At 39.8% G+C, this 18,131-nt stretch overlaps 2 protein-coding genes across 2 annotated transcripts in view; one reads left to right on the top strand and one right to left on the bottom strand.

The window, feature by feature from the left end:
- Positions 1-10,575, bottom strand: part of LOC124776420 (zinc finger protein 345-like) — a 197,846-nt gene extending 187,271 nt beyond the window's left edge. Inside the window, exon 1 of the mRNA XM_047251415.1 lies at positions 10,199-10,575. The gene's annotated coding sequence lies outside the window, so the exon portion shown is untranslated. The remainder of the gene's footprint in view (positions 1-10,198) is intronic.
- LOC124776421 (cyclin-dependent kinase 2-interacting protein-like) overlaps positions 10,325-18,131 on the top strand; it is a 110,762-nt gene continuing 102,955 nt past the window's right edge. Inside the window, exons 1-2 of the mRNA XM_047251416.1 lie at positions 10,325-10,581; positions 16,982-17,153. Coding sequence (XP_047107372.1) covers positions 10,527-10,581; positions 16,982-17,153 — 227 coding nt within the window. The 5' untranslated portion in view covers positions 10,325-10,526. The remainder of the gene's footprint in view (positions 10,582-16,981; positions 17,154-18,131) is intronic.

Here is an 18,131-nt window from a genome sequence, read left to right as displayed (position 1 = left end):
GAGATGAACATGGATGCTCCTCTGAGAGGGTGCACAATCTTGTTGGGATATGAAATTCTTGGAATCAGCAGTCAGTAGTGGAAACAACCACAACTGCAGTATATCAAGGTACAAAGTACCTGTCAGTCTCCTCACAGAAGAAAAACAACAGGTACTTTTCTGTTTACAGAGACAACCAGTGTCCCTAAATTGTCAATACCAACACACAGCACTCTGTTATATGGCAGTTCTTTTCCATAATTTCTTCTGAATGCACTCTGCACTATTGTACAAAAACATCTCATGTATTCCAAGACACAAAAACTGACTTCTTACTTTGTCTCCATTTTATCAAGGCACTGCACCTGTAATTGATGGGCACAATGAAAATTCGGTGAGTTGAAAGTGCTGCTGTGCATCAGTCATATTTGTATTTTTGAACTTTGGAAAATAAACAACTCTAAAAATGAATGAATCATTTACAAAAGTCCTATATATTGTCACATTAGTATCAATGGTTGAACTGCACCAATTTGCTGAAGATCACTATACAAAAATTAGTACTCTCTCCTCATATCAGATTATCGACCTCAAATGCAATGGAAACAGTCTTCACAATAAAAACTGTATAAGTTTAACAAATATTTTTTAATCATTAGTTTATTATTTACATGATAAATTCACATGGGTCTCATGACAGTCATATGAAGGCCACTTATAATTCCAGTAGAAAAACATGAAATGTGCCAATAATGTTTTGAATTGGGCATTTATTTTGTGTGTAAGAAAATTGGAAAACAAGTCCTCGTGAATAAAAGTCAGATGATACACTGTGCTTAAATGAAAACATCTAAAAGAGGATCACTGTATTTAGTTGCTGAATTATTAACAAATTTAATGTAAGTTAGGAACTGGCATGTATTGTAGCTTTGCACTGAGCCAATTTATCTGAAATTAATAACTGTGTAGTTTTGGTACAATAATGCTCTGGGCTACTTACATTCAGCCTGATTCTGTGTTATGAAAACTGAGATGCCTTTTGAGTATTTAATTAAATAGGACATGACAAATTCCCTCTTTTAAGCACTCATGAAGGTGGAGCAGAGGGTGAGGGACAGGTATTTACCCTACCTGAATCAAGGCCTATGCCTACTTATACTTCGGGATTTCTAAGGATTTCTGTAACAACGGATGTTCTACACTTGGCTGGCACTGCACCACCACCACACAACTTAATAATTAGAATCCTGGGCATATTTGTTCTAATGAAACGACAATAGCAAACAAAAGAGTATGTGATTTGAAAATGTACCAAATATATCACTCAGAACATCTACATCAACATCTGTACTCCACAGGCTACCTATGAGAGTGTCACAGTGCATACTTCTAATATCACTATCATTTCCCTCCCTTCCCATCTGCATGTTGTGATCATTTCATGAGACACAGTGCATACTTCTAATATCACTATCATTTCCCTCCCTTCCCATCTGCATGTTGTGATCATTTCATGAGACATATGTGGAAGGAATTTATATGATGTGTGACTACTTTCGACATATGTTCACGGAATTTTAGCAATAAATCTCTCTCTCTCTCTCTCTCTCTCTGTTGCACCACGCTTCTCTCTCATAGTGTCAACTACTGTTGTTTATTAAGCATATCCTTAATAATACTGGAATTACTTATTGAACCTTTAATGAAATATACTGCTCTTCTAGGGGTGCTAGCTTTGACATATCCTCTTGAACTGTTTGCTAATATTACATGCTGTTTTCTGTTATGGAATCATAAAATATGACCAAATTATTGTTTGATTGAAGAAACAGCTTAAGAATGGCCTTATCAAGGCAGCCTATTATTTCCAAATATTACTTTATTACAAGATCTGTGTCATTTACGTCATGAGTGGGGAGACTGCATCAAGATTACATACATACGAGTTATTTGCAATTTTTCATATACATAAAGAAAAATATTCACAATATTATTTTTTCCATTCACTTTGGTCACTATTGAAGATTCTCCAATGGGGCATAATGGATACTCTTTTAAGGTCCTGTGCTATTTTCCTTTTGAATGGTCCTGGTGGCAGGGACTGCACTTCTTGGGGTAATGAGTTGAACATTTTTAAAGCAAGTACTGGAAAACTAGCTAGTGTTCCAGACAGTCGACGATTTGGTATCCTCTTGTTTCAGGCGTCATGATTATGCGCGTGTCTTGCCTTGGTTTTCTTTTATACTGATGAGCATAAAAAAATGTACTGGCTGAAGATCGTCACTATTCCTAACCAGGTGAATATACAATTGCAGTACTCCAGTCATTTGCTTGATGCAATGACTCTGACTACTTTCTTTTATAACACTAATACATCCTGGCAATCTGCAGTGTGTCCCCATAACAGTAGGCCTAATATATGTGGCTATGAAATAGTGCATAACACACCGTTTTAAGGTATGGATCAGTTAACACATCTTTTAATCTCCTCGGAAGGTATATTACATGGGAGAGCTTCGAGCGCGCGCGCGCACACACACACACACACACACACACACACACACACACACACACACACACACACACACACACACACACACTATTGCTCATTCATAGATGCATTTGCTGTCAATCATGAATTCCAGCAGTTTGATAGCCTCCATATTATCATAGTATCCAATGTTACTAAAGCTGCCATAAGATGTGTTTTTTCTTCATTCATTTTCATTTTATTGTCAATGAACCATTCTTTGATGTTTTCAAGATGCAAATTTGTTGCTTGCAGATTTCTGCAGAAGCTTTTCCTTTGGCAAAAAGAGTAGTGTCATCAGCAAACTGGGTTATTCCACGTCAAAGGGACCAGTATTAAAAAGTGTCCCCACTTGACTGTCTCCAAATTTAATGAAATTTGGTATGAAGGTTCTATATGGTCTTTGATGATTATATACCAAATTTCAGTTCAGTATCTTCAGTGGTTGAATTCTTAGGGGATTTTAAAGAGAGGCTACTCACCTCCGCATCATGTACGAAGGCGCAAATGTATGAACTTTGCTACACTTTTGTAAAAGTGCTAGCACACCATGGGAAAAATTAGGGATTTAGCCATACCTAAATATAGATACAAGCCACTAAAGTGGCTAAAAGATTCGTCACGATATTCTGAGAGCCATGGTTTGACTGACCACTGCTACTTTTCGTATGAGCCAATCACTCCAAAACTTCTACCTATGATGTCTATATATCAATCAAATTTAATTAGCGCTGGATGCCCAGATGAAAAGATAGGCATCTAAAAAGTTGGCCAAAATTTTCTACTTACAAATTTTAGGGGGGCAATATCCCAACTGTGCCTTCTTCGATCCTTTTTTTTCTTGCCACAGCTGGATAAAGGATTCTTTAGGCTTTCAAAGCTATATTGTTTAATTTCTGGATCAAAAGTAGGGAAAGTGGATTACTGATAAATACAAAAATTAATACAATTTGAAGTTGTAAATCAAAAACCGTGTAACTGTAGTGTCTTTTAATAGTTTAAGATTTTCATGTGGTCTAGGGAAAGTAACTATGCTAATAAGAAGTGTTTTTAAATTATTTTACGGTGTAGAATATAAATAACAAAACCTCAGAAAGTGCCCTGAAGATTATAAAATCTAGAAGATCATAATGGAATGCTATGTTGCTTTAGAAGGTTTTAACCCTACAATCCATTGTCACTCGGTTTCCAATGGTATTTTAAAGCAGCAATAGTTTTTTAGGGGTCTATCCTCACAGCAGTGATATACATTGCTGAATCATCACTTTCAACTGCTGCTTTCATTATTGGCAATTTTCACAGTGTCAGTCTTTTGTATGGTGTAATCTTTGATGTTGACACTGTACAATCTTAGTGTTGAGTACTGAGTATTTGAATAATCAGTAATTATTGTTGTAGCTGAAGGTAAGCACGAAAACAATATATTTTGATAGCCTAATTTGTATATTTTATATAAAAACAAGAATTAATATTGTCTGAAGTCATCACCATTCTATCATGGAAAAAGGGAACTACAATCAGTTAAGGAAATGTAACCAATTGACAAGGAGATTCTTCAGTGTAGGTCTGGGCTTGGTTTCACTGAAGATGCCCAAATTTGTTTAAACCAGAATGCCTTGTTGATGACAAAATTTCAATTCCCGCGGAATTTCTGCAACCCATTTGGTAAAGAAAAACATATAACCAATAAACACTGCAATGTCTGATAGGCTGAAGTTACTGACTAATGAAGTTTTTAAACCCGGTCAGAAAATTTGTACCAAATGTAGACATGAAATGCCCACGCAGAATCATCCTGTCAGGATAAGCAAGACTAACCACCTACTGAAGACATGGGTGTTGTTGATGCTTCCTTTACTGCTAACACTTCATTATCATCACTTGGAGAATCACTACTAAAGCTTCAACAGATCAGTGAAAGGGATTCAATGAGATACATAAAGTGCAAAGGTCTGAAAGCCCAATGCAACATTACTAAGGTAATTGCCACAGCTGCTGGTGTGAGCCAAGTAGTTATTGCTCAAATACAAATGGAAGAGTGCCATAAATGTAAAGGTATGGACATCTTAATTGAACAACTTAAAATTAAACTTCAGACTTCAAGCAATAGCAGTAGTTCAAATTTCCACCCTGCCCCCAAACAGCTGCACTACTGAAAAAATTGCTAAAGAATTTGCTGTTTCAACTAAGATGGTGAAGAAGGCTAGGAAACTAAAGATGAAAAACAGGATTCTGGCAACACTTGCAAACCCAAAAGGGGAAAAAGCTCATTGATGAAGTAAAACAAAATGTCCTTGATTTCTAGGAAGATGAAGATTTTTCTCGTTTATGCCCAGCAAAAAGGATTGTGTTGTAGTAAAAATAAATAGGGAAAGATTCACAAGGAGAAACACCTGCTCCTTTGTAACCTTAAAGAAATGTTCATTGCTTACTGTAAGCAATATGGAAATGAACTAAGCTTCTCAAAATTTTGTGAGCTTAGGCCAAAATGCTGTAGTACAGCTGGTTCTTCTGTATGACATTCAGTATGTGTATGTGCAATTCATCAAAATGTCAAATTAATGTTGGCTTCAGCAACATCCATTCAAGATGACTACAAGTATTTGATGAAAAAAACTTTATACAGTTTGGAATTAAAAAATTGTATGCTCCAACATTGCAAGGAATGTCCAGGTAAAATGTGACTATAGGTTTTTATTGAAGACTCTTTTAAAGACTATGACCCTGAAGAAACAATGGAATACAAGCAATGGGTCCATGCTGGCAGAGACACATTGGAGACTTGCCAGAGAACTGTTGAAGATTTCATGGAGGCATTGATTTTGAAAATTACCAGTTTAAGAAGCCATCACTTTGTGTCAGAACACCAAAGTTTATTTCTTAAGCAGCTAAAAAGGAATCTTGCAGAAAGTGAATTAACTATATTGATAGATTTTGCCAAGAATTATTCATTTGCTTTTCAGGATACTTTGCAAGGTTTCCATTGGGAGAATAGTCAGGCCACATTTCATCCATCTGATGTCTATTTCGATGGCAAAGAATGTCAGAGCATTAGCATTCGTATGGCCAGCAACTGTTCTGTCATAATACCATTGCTGTCTGTGCTTTTCAAGTAATGTTGATAGCACATTTAAAGACAAAGACTGAAAACATTAAGAACATTTACTACTTTAGTGATGATTCAGCTGCTCAATATAAGAATTTCAAAAAATTCATCAATTTATGCCTGCACGAAAATGAGTTTGGCATCACTGCCAAATGGAATATTTTTGCAACAAGCCACAGTGAATTGCCTTGTGATGGAATTGAGGGAACAGCAAAAGGACTAGCAGCCTGCGCTGGTCTGCAGAGGGCCTTAGATAACCAAATATTGACTCCATATGATTTATTCAAATTCTATGATGATATTATTTGAGGTGCAAAGCTTTTTTATGTACCAAAAGAAGAAACTGAAAAAATCCAACCAGATCAAGCAACAAGGTTTACTATGGGACATACAGTATCTGAAACAAGAGAAAATCAATTACTTGTAATCAGCTCAGAGTAAGCAGAGTTTCCAATGATGCTACAGCATTCACAGTTAACATCTTTGAAGCAGACGAAGAAATTCCAGTAGTCTCAGTTCCAAGATTACAACCAGAACAGTATGTTACTTGTGTGTATGGCAATTTTTGGTGGGTTGGAAACGTGAAGTTTCACAGGAATAACAAGATGTTCTCGTCAGCTTTATGCATCCACATGGTCATGCTCGTTCCTTCCACTGGCCGACTGCTAAAGATACCTGCTGGATTCCTGAGCAATGTATCTTCATGACTTCAGAAGCCTCATCAATATCATCACCAGGAAGACAATACAGTTATCCACAATCTATCATTGACAAAATTGTAGAAATGCTTAATGAAAAATGGAACTGACTCTTTAGTATTTTTGTTATGCAAATTTGCTGTGTTTTGTACTATACTTGTTTTTATGTCATGTTAAATTAATGTTTGAAACTATATCTAAAAACAAAGATGATGTGACTTACCAAACGAAAGCGCTGGCACGTCGATAGACACACAAACAAACACAAATATATACACAAAATTCTAGCTTTCGCAACCAACGGTTGCTTCATCAGGAAAAAGGGAAGGAGAGGGAAAGACGAAAGGATGTGGGTTTTAAAGGAGAGGGTAAGGAGTCATTCCAATCCCGGGAGCAGAAAGACTTACCTTAGGGGGAAAAAAGGACGGGTATACACTCGCGCACACACACACATATCCATCCACACATATACAGACACAAGCAGACTGACTTATACACTCGAATAAAAATAATTAACCATGGGACTTAACAAGCAAGATAGACTTTTCAATCTCCTCCAAGTGCTAAAATAATAACTTTTGAAACGTATTCTTACTTGTCAGACTGACAGATCAAGAAATTAAAAAATATTTTTTTTGAAAGCTTAAAGCATGGTTTTTCGAGCTGGAGCAAGAAAAAGAGGATTGAAGAAGACACAGTTGAGATATTGCCCCCCTAAAATTTGCAAGTAGAAAATTTTGGCCAAATCTGCATATCTTTTCATCTGGGCATCCAATGTTAATTAAATTTGGTTGATTTATACACGTCATAGATATGAATAATCCTCTGAAGTTTTGGTGTGATTGGTTCATATGAAAACTAGCAGTGGTCAGTGAAACCATGGCTCTAAGAATAGTGCAACGAATTTTTTAGCCACTTTATGGGCTTGTATCTATATTTAGGTAAGGCTAAATCCCTAATTTTTGCCACGGTGTAATTCAGCATAAACTGTCTGTGTATATTAAAGAAAATGACCAAATGTTTGCTAGAACTTTTAAAGAAGCCTAGCAAAGTTGGCACATTTGCGCCTTCATACATGATATGAAGGTGAGCAGCCTGTCTTTAAAATCCCCTAAGAATTAAGCCACTAAAGATACTGAACTGAAATTTGGTATGTAGCCAGTAGAGGACCCCTGGTCCCCTTGATGTGGAATGACCCAACTGTAATATGTGGTTATTACAACCCAGATCCTTGATGTAAATAAGGAACAGGAGAGGTCCTGTGATGGATAACTGGGGTACATCATGCTCCAGTTTTTGCTCTTGGGAGACTGCATCATGAACTGATACTACATGCTTTTGGTTTTCAAGACAGGATTGAAGGGTAGCCAGCACACCACAACCAATACCATAACACTGTAATTTACTAAGCAACATTTTGTGCGAGATGCACTCAAAGGGCTTGCTGAGGTCACAGGGTGTCAGTGCCAGACTTTCCTTGTCTTTAACCTTTTGCCCTATCTTCCTGATTGCTGCTGTAACCAAAGACTTCTTCTTGCAAAAAACCTGATGTATGTCCTGAATGGGGTTTTTGTCTTTGGAGTAATTTTGTATCTGGCATTGCATTACAGACTCTACAACTTTAGCTACGATAGGATTATGGAAAATGATCTGTAACTGGACACTTCAGGTGGGTCACTTTTTTGGTAGACTGGTACAGTGCGTGCCAGTTTCAGGAATTCTGGGAAGACACCAATGGATAAACATTTGTTGACTTCTATGACTAGAGGTTGAGCAAGCTCTGGAATAATCTTCTTCAGGAATGTGCAAGACATGCCATAGATATCTGCACACTCTGCATATTTTACATGTATTCACTATTTTTACCATGTCCTTAGGATACACTTACTTCCAGTTTTTAACAGTGCATCAACTTACTTTTTTATACAAGACGTGGGGTCTAAGCCTTGTCTGGAATTTCATTTAAAGTATTTCTTAATAACCTTAAAAAGTACTGGTTGAAGGCATCAGGACAATAGAAATTTAAGGCAGAGGTAGGCTTCTTCCTGTGCTCATTTACCAGGTTGCAAGCTGCTTTACATGGGTTAGGAGCCTCTTTAATGAACTTGTTATTGTATTTCTTCTATGCATCCTCCATTCCCTTTCTGTAAATCCTCTAGGCTCTTAAGTAGGTACAATGAAGCAGGTATTTACTTGAAAGATCTAAGGCTGTCTTCATGTGTCTGTTATATTTCATAAAAAAGTCTTGATTTATCTAGCTCAAGTGTAAATATTTTCCCTTTAATAGGTTTTCCCCTTCCTTGCAATTTGCCTGCAGGATATTTCTTGAGAATTAACAGCAACATATCATCAAAATTTTTTTTCGAGGTTTGGTTGCAACAGACATTCAAATGAGGTATTGCCCCCATGTCTGAAATTTTCTGCTGACAGTTCACATCAGACAATGCTGCTTTAAGAGCATTTAATAGCCCTCATACTGAATATGTAGCTTGAGCGCCATGTGCTTGCTTGCAGTTTACTGTTCATGTTGAGTTCTACTACTAATGCACTGTGTTCTGCAATCATTTGTTCAACTACACTGATACTGTAACCCCAATCTTGAGGTTGGTGAGAATGGAAATACCAACAGCCATTAATATTTCACAAGTTTCCTTCATAAATTATTGTAATGCCTTACGATATTCGTAAACTTAGGTGAAATGTTCACAGCACTAAGTTTACAATTCTGATTCATAGACTTACATTATTAGGAAATACACATCAACAAACCACAAGAAATGAGTTGAATAACATAACCAGCAACTATGAAATATGCTTCAATGAGCAGCTCAATACAAACTGAAAGCCAGCAGATTTTCATCAAATAAAGGAATTCTCAGTACCCACTCAATGAGATATTCATTTGTGAACATTTAATGAATAAGTTAAGTCAGATACAGTAAATCAAATGCTCATTATTAACATCACAAAAACAACCATCAATACTGATTACGAAACAGGAGAAGCGTTTGGTACCTAACTCCCGCTCTCTACAACGGTCTTCGGCTATGGAATCATTCGTATCAAACTTCATTCACACCACATTCAAGGGACTATTACATGAATGCACATGCAGTTAACACGTAAAATGTGGTGCCTAGTTCATTCATCGTGCCTTTGGGCAGACAAATGAAAGACATCCAATTTTGTTTTCCATTTCCCTTCCTTCCTACAGCATTATGTTCACGCAACGTTAGGCTCAGCAGCTGCGTACTTGCGATTGCCAGTAATACGCATGTAGTCGGGCCACAAAACATTTAAACCTAGTTGTTCGGGAGACAAGTTTTGTATCGAACACTGGTGCTTTCCTCGCTCTGTACGCCCCGCAAAAGAAACGGCAACGAAAAAGAACAGTGAAAGAACAAGATCATTTACAAAGATCGAGTTTCAATTAAATTCCACAAATAATCGTGGCCAGGCATCATGTGAATCCAATCAAAACTTTTCAACTGTACGCTTTCGGCATTTGAAAGAACGGGACTCGCCTACCATGTTTATCTTTAAATAACTAACTACTCGCTCTCACATAGCTTAGCCTTTTGAATAAAACCTCCGCCGAATCCTTGCAACACCTCTTTCATTTGTTTACGAATGATGTCCACCTACAACATATTAACCCACAATATAGTGTTCCGAGTGAGTTGGCGATACAGTAGTAAAACTTCGAGAATTATGCTTATTTGCACATAAGCTGAAAAATACATTAGAAACTACATTTTTATTCGATCTCTTTATAATGGCGTGAGATGCTCCAAATTGACGCAAATGAAAATATTTCCGTCGATTATTATAGGATTTTTTTTGAATGAGAGGAACTACAAACAAACCGTTTTTAATGTGTCTTACCTTCACTGGTTCGAATTTCAACGAAAGTTCCGTTTACAATCGTTGCCGTTCTTTCTCCATGGACTGCGATTTGATGGTAAACATCACCCTTCAAAGATGAAGCGTATCATCCATAGTTATACTCTATGGTATCATCCAGAAGGCTGGTTTGCCGTTTGCTCTTACAGCCGACAGCGTTTGTGAGAGGCGCAGTGGGTAGAGATAGATACGTTAGCTAGGAGAACATTGAGTGGAATATCTAAAGTTCTTTGAGGCACATTTGCAAATTTTTCACAGTTCAGATAAGATTGAGTGTTGTACTGTGACGAATTGTCAAGGAAGTGCAATAATGGAACCTCCGGCGGAGAAGTCGGTTCCACCCCCGACGTTTACGCCTGTCATTCGTATGTAGCGTTACTTTTTTTTATAGCGAAAGAATGGTAACGACTTAAAAGTAAATACTGGTAGTTGTATTTATTCAGGGGGTAATCTTGCAAGAAACAGAAAGAACCCGTGGGCTGAGCGAAAGTCTGCCCATGTATTCAGACATCATACAACTAAACAACTTTCAAAAATACAGACGGTGCAGGATCAGAATAACTCTCATCTGTAGATTTGTGTAATGTGGGGTACCAAATTTTCGTAGCGACCATTAATTTCTTTTTGGGTAATGGTACATAAGTTTCTGGTGGCCCATTGCCCTGAGAAATATAGACGGTGCAGAATCAGAATAACTCTCATCTGTAGACTTGTGTAATGTGGGGTACCAAATTTTCGTAGCGAACATTGATTTCTTTTTGGGTACTGGTACATAGGTTTCTTGTGGACCATTGCCCTATGCGCAGATTATTCAATAAGCTATTGCAGCACTATGAAATGTTATGAGAAGTGCTGATACGATTTATTATTTAGCCACAAATTCGTCATGTGAGCCATAACTCGTTGAAGAAAGTTTGGGATGCAACTTCATGCTGGTTGTTTATATGGACATCAGCAATAATGCATTGTAAAAACAAGAGTACAAACACGCCCAAAATGCAGTTTATTTGAAAGAGTTAATTGTTTTACCCAGTCACGTCCTTTTTTTGCTTATTAACTGTGTTTTCAGTTCTATGTCCATTTGTGCTTGTGAGGTTGCTTAATGTTGCTAGGTGGTGTGTGACACTGGCTGAAGAAACAAAGTTTTAACATTCCGTCTTATTAGAGTTTTGGGGTTGACCGAAGCGTCCGATCCCACCCGTCGGCTTTGACCCGTGACGTAAGCCTGTTGTGGTGTGTGACGTCCCGACGGCGCGGCATTTAGTTTGTGAGTGTGCCGTGTTTGTAGGCGTCGTTTTGATGCGATCGGTGGTGCTCTCTGGTGGTGTGTTAGGTGATGTTTTTGATTTAGTTTGCAAGTGTGGCGTCGTGTGTGTATTTTGGTAAATTGCTTTTTTTATGTCTTTGGTAGGTATGGGTATGACTGGCAGCGTCAACAGTTTTCGGTTGTTGGCTGTGATGGGGGACAGTGCGTTGTCTCTAATACAATATCTTCAACTATTCGGATTTTTGGATGAAGTCGTGAAGTGTTCAGTATGTCGTGAAGTGTTCAGTATGTCGTGAAGAAATGAGGCTTACTTAAAGTTCCGGCGTCTCAGACCAGGGACAGCTGTATGTGAAGATATCGTAAGGATAACAGGTCAAGGGAAGTGTTCGATCCCAGTTTATGGGATCGGGAGCTGTTGTTAAGCTGTATAGGTCAAGGGAAGAGTCCGATTCCAGATGATATTGTGTTTAGTGGTATTTGGGGAGTTTTGTGAAGTTGGTTTTTTTCGTCGTTTTGCGTGGTTTTGTATGGGGGTGAGTATCTAAATTTGTTTGTATTTAGTTTGTCCTCACTCAAAAAAGCCCCTATCTCCCGCGATTGTCCCGTTAGTGTTATTAGGCTTTTTGTGGAACGTGTGTGTGTGTGTTTGTTTTTCGATGTATTTTCGTCCTCATAATGTGTACGTAACGACTTTATATGCACCATATTGGAATCGTGGTTTATGGTCGTTTCCGCCATATTTGTGACGTCATGGGTCAGAGCAGACGGGCGGGATCGGACGCTTCCTTATTTCCCTCTGTAGCTAAAATGAATTTTGCAATACCCCGCATAGATGTAACAATACATTCATTATCAAATCAAAAATGTGAATGAAAACCTCATTTGACATATGTACATATTAAAAACATCATCAGACTACAGAATCAAAACTTATTTAATTTGAAGACAGGCAATGAAACACCGTTCAGTATCAAAACAACACAGAAATTGAATAGGGCCTACACCCAAATAAAATATGTACCTCCAGCGGTGGGTCCTAGGGTTGCCTGTATATTCCACCTGCTGCCTCTGCAGCTTTCACATCAGCGTGTTCCACTTGTAGGTTTGCTAACACCGCATCTCATGTGCAGCCCAGTTGGAAACCACTGTCCTGGATGACAAGATCGTCATGTTACTCATACTTTCACTGCCTCTTTGATGACTGTATCCCAGAAGCTGTTAGTGTGGAACAGCACCTTTGTCTGTTCAAAATCAAACATGAGCTTCATTGATGATGTGCTTTGTCACTGCCAGTTCGTCAGTTTGGTCAAGGCAAACACTCCTCACATGTTCTGAACGGTGCTGTTGCGAAGCTAAAATTCTGAAAAATAATGTCAAGGTCGCAGAACACAGGCTTACATATGCTTCGTGAGGACAATGACAGTCATCCAAGGCATTGTGGTGGTGCTGTTATGATCAGATGACTATAGGCAGGAGACTGAGTAGCACGACTGAGGTGCTCCTGCAGGATCTGGCATCAAGTAAGTGAAAAAGGATCCTACACAGCTGTGACAGTGGGGACCATCTTACTCCTCAACAACTCAGGACTGTACAAGGACATAGTTACAGTACTATACCCTGGGACCCCAGTACCACCACACGATTATGGCCTTCTTGAAAATACACGAAGAGGAGCTCAACTATGTCCAATAGTGAACACCATAAATTTGTGTGGCACAGCCAGACACCTGGCACAGCATTTAAAATCTCTCATGGGTCACTGTGCACACCACATTTAGTCGGCTTTGACATCACCTCTCAATCCATATGGGTACAGCTGTAAGATTCCATGGCTCTATTATAGAGTCACTTTGATAACAACATGGTGAAACTAGTTCAAAATGCACTCACCACCACCTGCTTCCAATATGTGGAAAGTTCTATGAACAGATAGATGGAGTCACCATGCATGTGATGTACTGGTATTGGACCATGTGGGGAGTGCTGCATGCTGAAGGTGGCATGGGGAAGTGAATTGGGAGTGGGTGATAGAATGGGGGGGGGGGGGGGGGGGCAGTGTGTTACCAGAGATTGAGGCCAGGAAAGTTATGGGAGCAGATGATGTGTTGCAAGGATAACTTCCAGTTGTGTAGTTCTGAGAAGCTGGTGGTGAATGGACGGTTCCAGATGGCCTGGGGTGTGATCAGCTGAATGTTGTGCCACCAGGTGATCAACTTAAGTTTGAAAAATAGTTTGGTGGTGGCCATTCATCATGGTGGACAACTGGTTGGTAGTCATACTGACATGAAAAGCTGTGCAGTGTTTGCAGCAAAGCTGGTATATGACATGTCTACTTTCACAGGTGGCCCATCCTCTGATGGGGTAAGACGGGTGTAAGAATTAATGGGAGGGCAGCTTGGAGAAGTCTTACTCCTGGGTATTCCACAGGAGTATGGTCTTTATGGCAAGGGATTGAGAGTGGAAGTGGCTGACATAGGGATGGACAAGGATGTAGCATAAGTTGAGTAGGCGATGAAACACTGCTTTAGCAGGGTGGGAAGGATCTTGTGTAGGATGTCCCTGATTTCAGGCTAGGACGAGAGATAAAGTCCTGACAAAGGCTATGATTCAGTTGTTCGAGTCTAGGGTGGTACTGGGTGATGAGGAAGGTGCTCCTTTGTAGCTTATTTTTGGGCTAGTGGAAGGATTGGGAGTGTGTTAGGATATGACATGGGGAATCGGTCTGCAGACTAGGTTTTGGGGGGGGGGGGGGGGTGTAGTGCCTGTATGTGAAGACCTTTGTGAGGCATTCAGCATACTGGGTAAGGGAATTCATATCACCTGAGATACTGTGATGGCAGCTGTCGATATGCAGGGACTTTTGGTGGTTAGTGGGTGTGATGTGGATGGAGACATCAGAGGGGTGGTCACCATCCAGGAAAGTCGCATGTTGGATCAAGGGGGACCAGGTGAAGAGGATGGGAGAGAGGGTGTTGAGGTTGTGAAGGAATGAGGAAAGGGGTGTCTTGAGTCCAGATTGTGAAGATATCATCATCAAATCTGAACCATTTGAGGGGTTGGGAGTTTGGGAGGCTAGGAAGGTTCCCTGCAGAAGGCCCTTAAACAGACTAGCACAGCAGGGTGCCCTTGGCTGGTGCAGATTTGTTTGCATACTGTCCTTTCAAAGGAAAAGTAGTTGGGTGGCTGGATATAGTTGGTAAGGTACATAAGATATGACATACTGGTTGTGGGTTTACAGCCTGAGAAATGTTGGGAGAGGTAGTTTTTGATAGCAGCAAGGCCATGGGCATGACGGATATTGGCGTATATGGAGGTGGTATCAACAGTGAAGAATCGGAATCCAGGAGATAAAGGAGTGGGGTTGGTGGAGAGTTAGTGAAGTAAGTGGTTAGTATCTTTGATGTGGGAGACTAGCAACCAGCTGTCCTCCGGGATGAATGGCCACCATCAAACTGTTAGCAAGAACAATGTTGACCATCCAGTGGCACAACATGCAGCTCAGGATAACTTGCTAAATTTCAATGGCTGCTTCACAGTCCGCTTTCTTAACTGTTCTGCCTTCAGTCTCTAATTTCCCCATGTCACCTTCAGCATGCACCACTCCTAAGGGCTCCAACGCTCACGTATCGCATCAGTCTGTGCACCTGCTACCCCATCCTCCCATATTCCTAGCTGGCAAATCGGCTACCACAAAACAGCACTGGTACTGTACGTCCAGCCAGTGCTGTGTGTGTGTGTGTGTGTGTGTGGGGGGGGGGGGGGGGGGGACTTGCACATGTGCATTCTAGCTCTAAAAAGGATTACTCCAAAAGCTAGCAAAGTTTTCATTTTTCCTTTCAGTGAGTGGTCTCCTTTACTCCTAAAGTATTTACATTACCAGAACTTTCCTACGTATTCATACTTTGGTTGCCTACAAGAATGATGGAGAATCCTAATGGTAAGCTGGGATATTTCATCTACAAGAAGCAGCCACACACGTACCTGTATCTAAAAGCAAGGACCTGCCATTATCCAGCTCAATACAAATCTGTGCTCAAGACCATGAAACAAATAGCATGAGTCATGTGTGACAAAATCTGCTTACTGAGTTAACAGAACCTGTGTAAAACTTTTAGTAATAATGGCTGATGTTATTTCTGTAAGCAGGGCTGTCCATAGCCAGTATTTCCAGTATTGTGGAGAAACACAACATAAAAATGATTCTATGAGCAACTATTAAAATCAAGGATATGCTTGCATCAGTCAAAGAGCAACTAGGGCTATGGACACCCAGCATCTACAGCATCAGTTGTGAGTGCGACTTGCAGTACATCAGCCAGGCACAGCACTGTTCAGAATAGACGAGGAGTGTTCTTCACCTGGGCCAAAGCAACAAGTCAGCAGAGGCAGAGCACAACATCAACCAATGCCAAATGTTTGATTTTGGACAGATCAAAGGTGCTGTGTCATGCCAACATGTTCTGGGATTTGGTCATCACAGAGGCAGTGGAAATAGAGTACATGATTATATGTCAACCAGGACAGTGGTTTCCAATTGATCTGCACATGTGGTGTAGCATTAGCACAAAAAAGGTCGAACACTATTATTTGCAAAGCAGCGAAGGCCATGTTTGTAATAGACAAGTAGCACCACAACTAGACTCCCAGACTTGCTACCCACCCACAACTCAGCTGATAGCCTGCGAAGATTTAATCAAAGAAATACATTACCACATGAGTTCACTCAGTATGTTGCACCATTTGCAGATGGATGACCTGCTCCTAGCAGTGTGATAATATTTTTGTCAAGACTGTGCTGTAAATCATTGTGAAGTAGGTGCTCAGCGAGTTGAAAATTATCTATTGCTCAAGTTATCCTTTTTATTGGTATAGGTACCCTGTCATCTCAAAGACTGCGCTTTCCTTCAAAATTTGGGGGGTGAAATATGAAGAAAAGTGCATTGAGTAAATAGTAGGGAGGACATGGGAATCATTAAGCCTTATTAGGCTAAAAGGAATATGAATAAAAGAAAAATTCTAACTTCTGCCAGTTTCTTGTAGTGTCAGGAAATTCTTTTGTGAGTTTTAGTATTTTATTTTATTTTTTAAAAATCTCTACAGATTGAAAAGTGGTCCACCAAAATATGTTTTAGTCCTGCTATAAAAGTGGTATTGTGAATATACGCGCGCACACACACACACACACACACACACACACACACACACACCTACCTTTTACATGACATCTCATTCTAATTTTTTGGATTCACTCTTAAAAACCTACAATTTCAAAATGTGTAGGCCTACTAAAAATTATCAGTCCAGCAGCTCACTCCATATTATTTGAGGGCTGTTTTGAATGTGTTACCTCGCACACAATATTCTGTCAATCCTGTAGTACAATGTCACTAATTTAAACTCCTGTGAGACATAATCTCTCTCTCTCTCTCTCTCTCTCTCTCTCTCTCTCTCTCATTCCATAAAGCCCCAGGTGTGAGTAATTTGTCCTTACATTGAAGTTTCAGACAGCCCTGTGAAATCAACACCTCAGAAAGGGAACCTGACAGGAAATGCAAGAGTCATTCGGGACCTGGTTGCAGACATGTACAACTGGGTACAAGCTTGGAATAGACATCATAAGGATGGTTACAAGATCTTGAAGAGCATTGCAGATTTGAAAATTCCTGCATTGTAAGTATAGAGGTTCCAGTCTGTCATTTTCTATCATAACATACATTTTAAATTGAAAGCGAGGCTGCTTGTATGCAGTATATCAAAGTAATTTTAAGATAATGGATATTCCACGTGGAAACACTAAACAAGAGTAAGAAAATGCAACAGTTTGCCTGGAAAAAATTGGAGGGCGGCAAGTACACATATGTGACATCATCTCATTAGCTTTCAAGCATATTATTGCTCTTTTTCTTGCATTAATCTTGTGTGAAGGTTACACACTCACATGCAACACCCCCTCCCCCCCCACCCTCCACACACACACACACACACACACACACACACACACACACACACACACACGACAGAATGACAGATATTGAAAAATAAGTGACCAGGGGATAGAAAACAGCTGAAATCACTCAACAGAGGAAAGACCTCTGTACCTGATGGAATACCAGTTGGATTCTGCACAGTGTATGCTAAACAACTTACCTTCTTCCAGCAGCAGTTTACCATAGACCTTTGGAGCAGTGAAATGTTCCTGATAGTTGGGGGGGGGGGGGGGGGGGGGGGAAGGGCACAGGTCATTCCCATTTTTAAGAAGAGTCGTTGAGGATAAGCAGAAAACTATAGGCCTGTATCTGTGATGTAGGTCTCTTGCAGTATTTTGGAACATGTTTTATGCTCGCATATTACAACATTTCTGAGGAGCGAAAATCTTCTCTGCAGGAATCAACATGGCTCTGAAAACAATGATCATGTGCAACCCAGCTCACTGTGTTCATTCACGAGACCCAAAAGCAGTAGATAGAGGTGCGCAGGTGGGCACAATGTTCATTAACTTTTGGAAGGCCTTCAATACAGTCCCACACTGCCGCATATGAACAACATACACTGCTTGATAATTGCTAAGGAACAACAGATACTGGCTAAGCAGCAACTGCCAATTGCTATGGAACACCGACCAGTGACAATAAAAGGAAATCTACAGGG

The sequence above is a fragment of the Schistocerca piceifrons genome, chromosome 2, assembly GCF_021461385.2.
Source record: "Schistocerca piceifrons isolate TAMUIC-IGC-003096 chromosome 2, iqSchPice1.1, whole genome shotgun sequence".
Taxonomy (NCBI): domain Eukaryota; kingdom Metazoa; phylum Arthropoda; class Insecta; order Orthoptera; family Acrididae; genus Schistocerca; species Schistocerca piceifrons.
The sequence above is the reverse complement of the archived record's forward strand: the minus strand, read 5'-3'. Positions and strand labels throughout refer to the sequence as shown.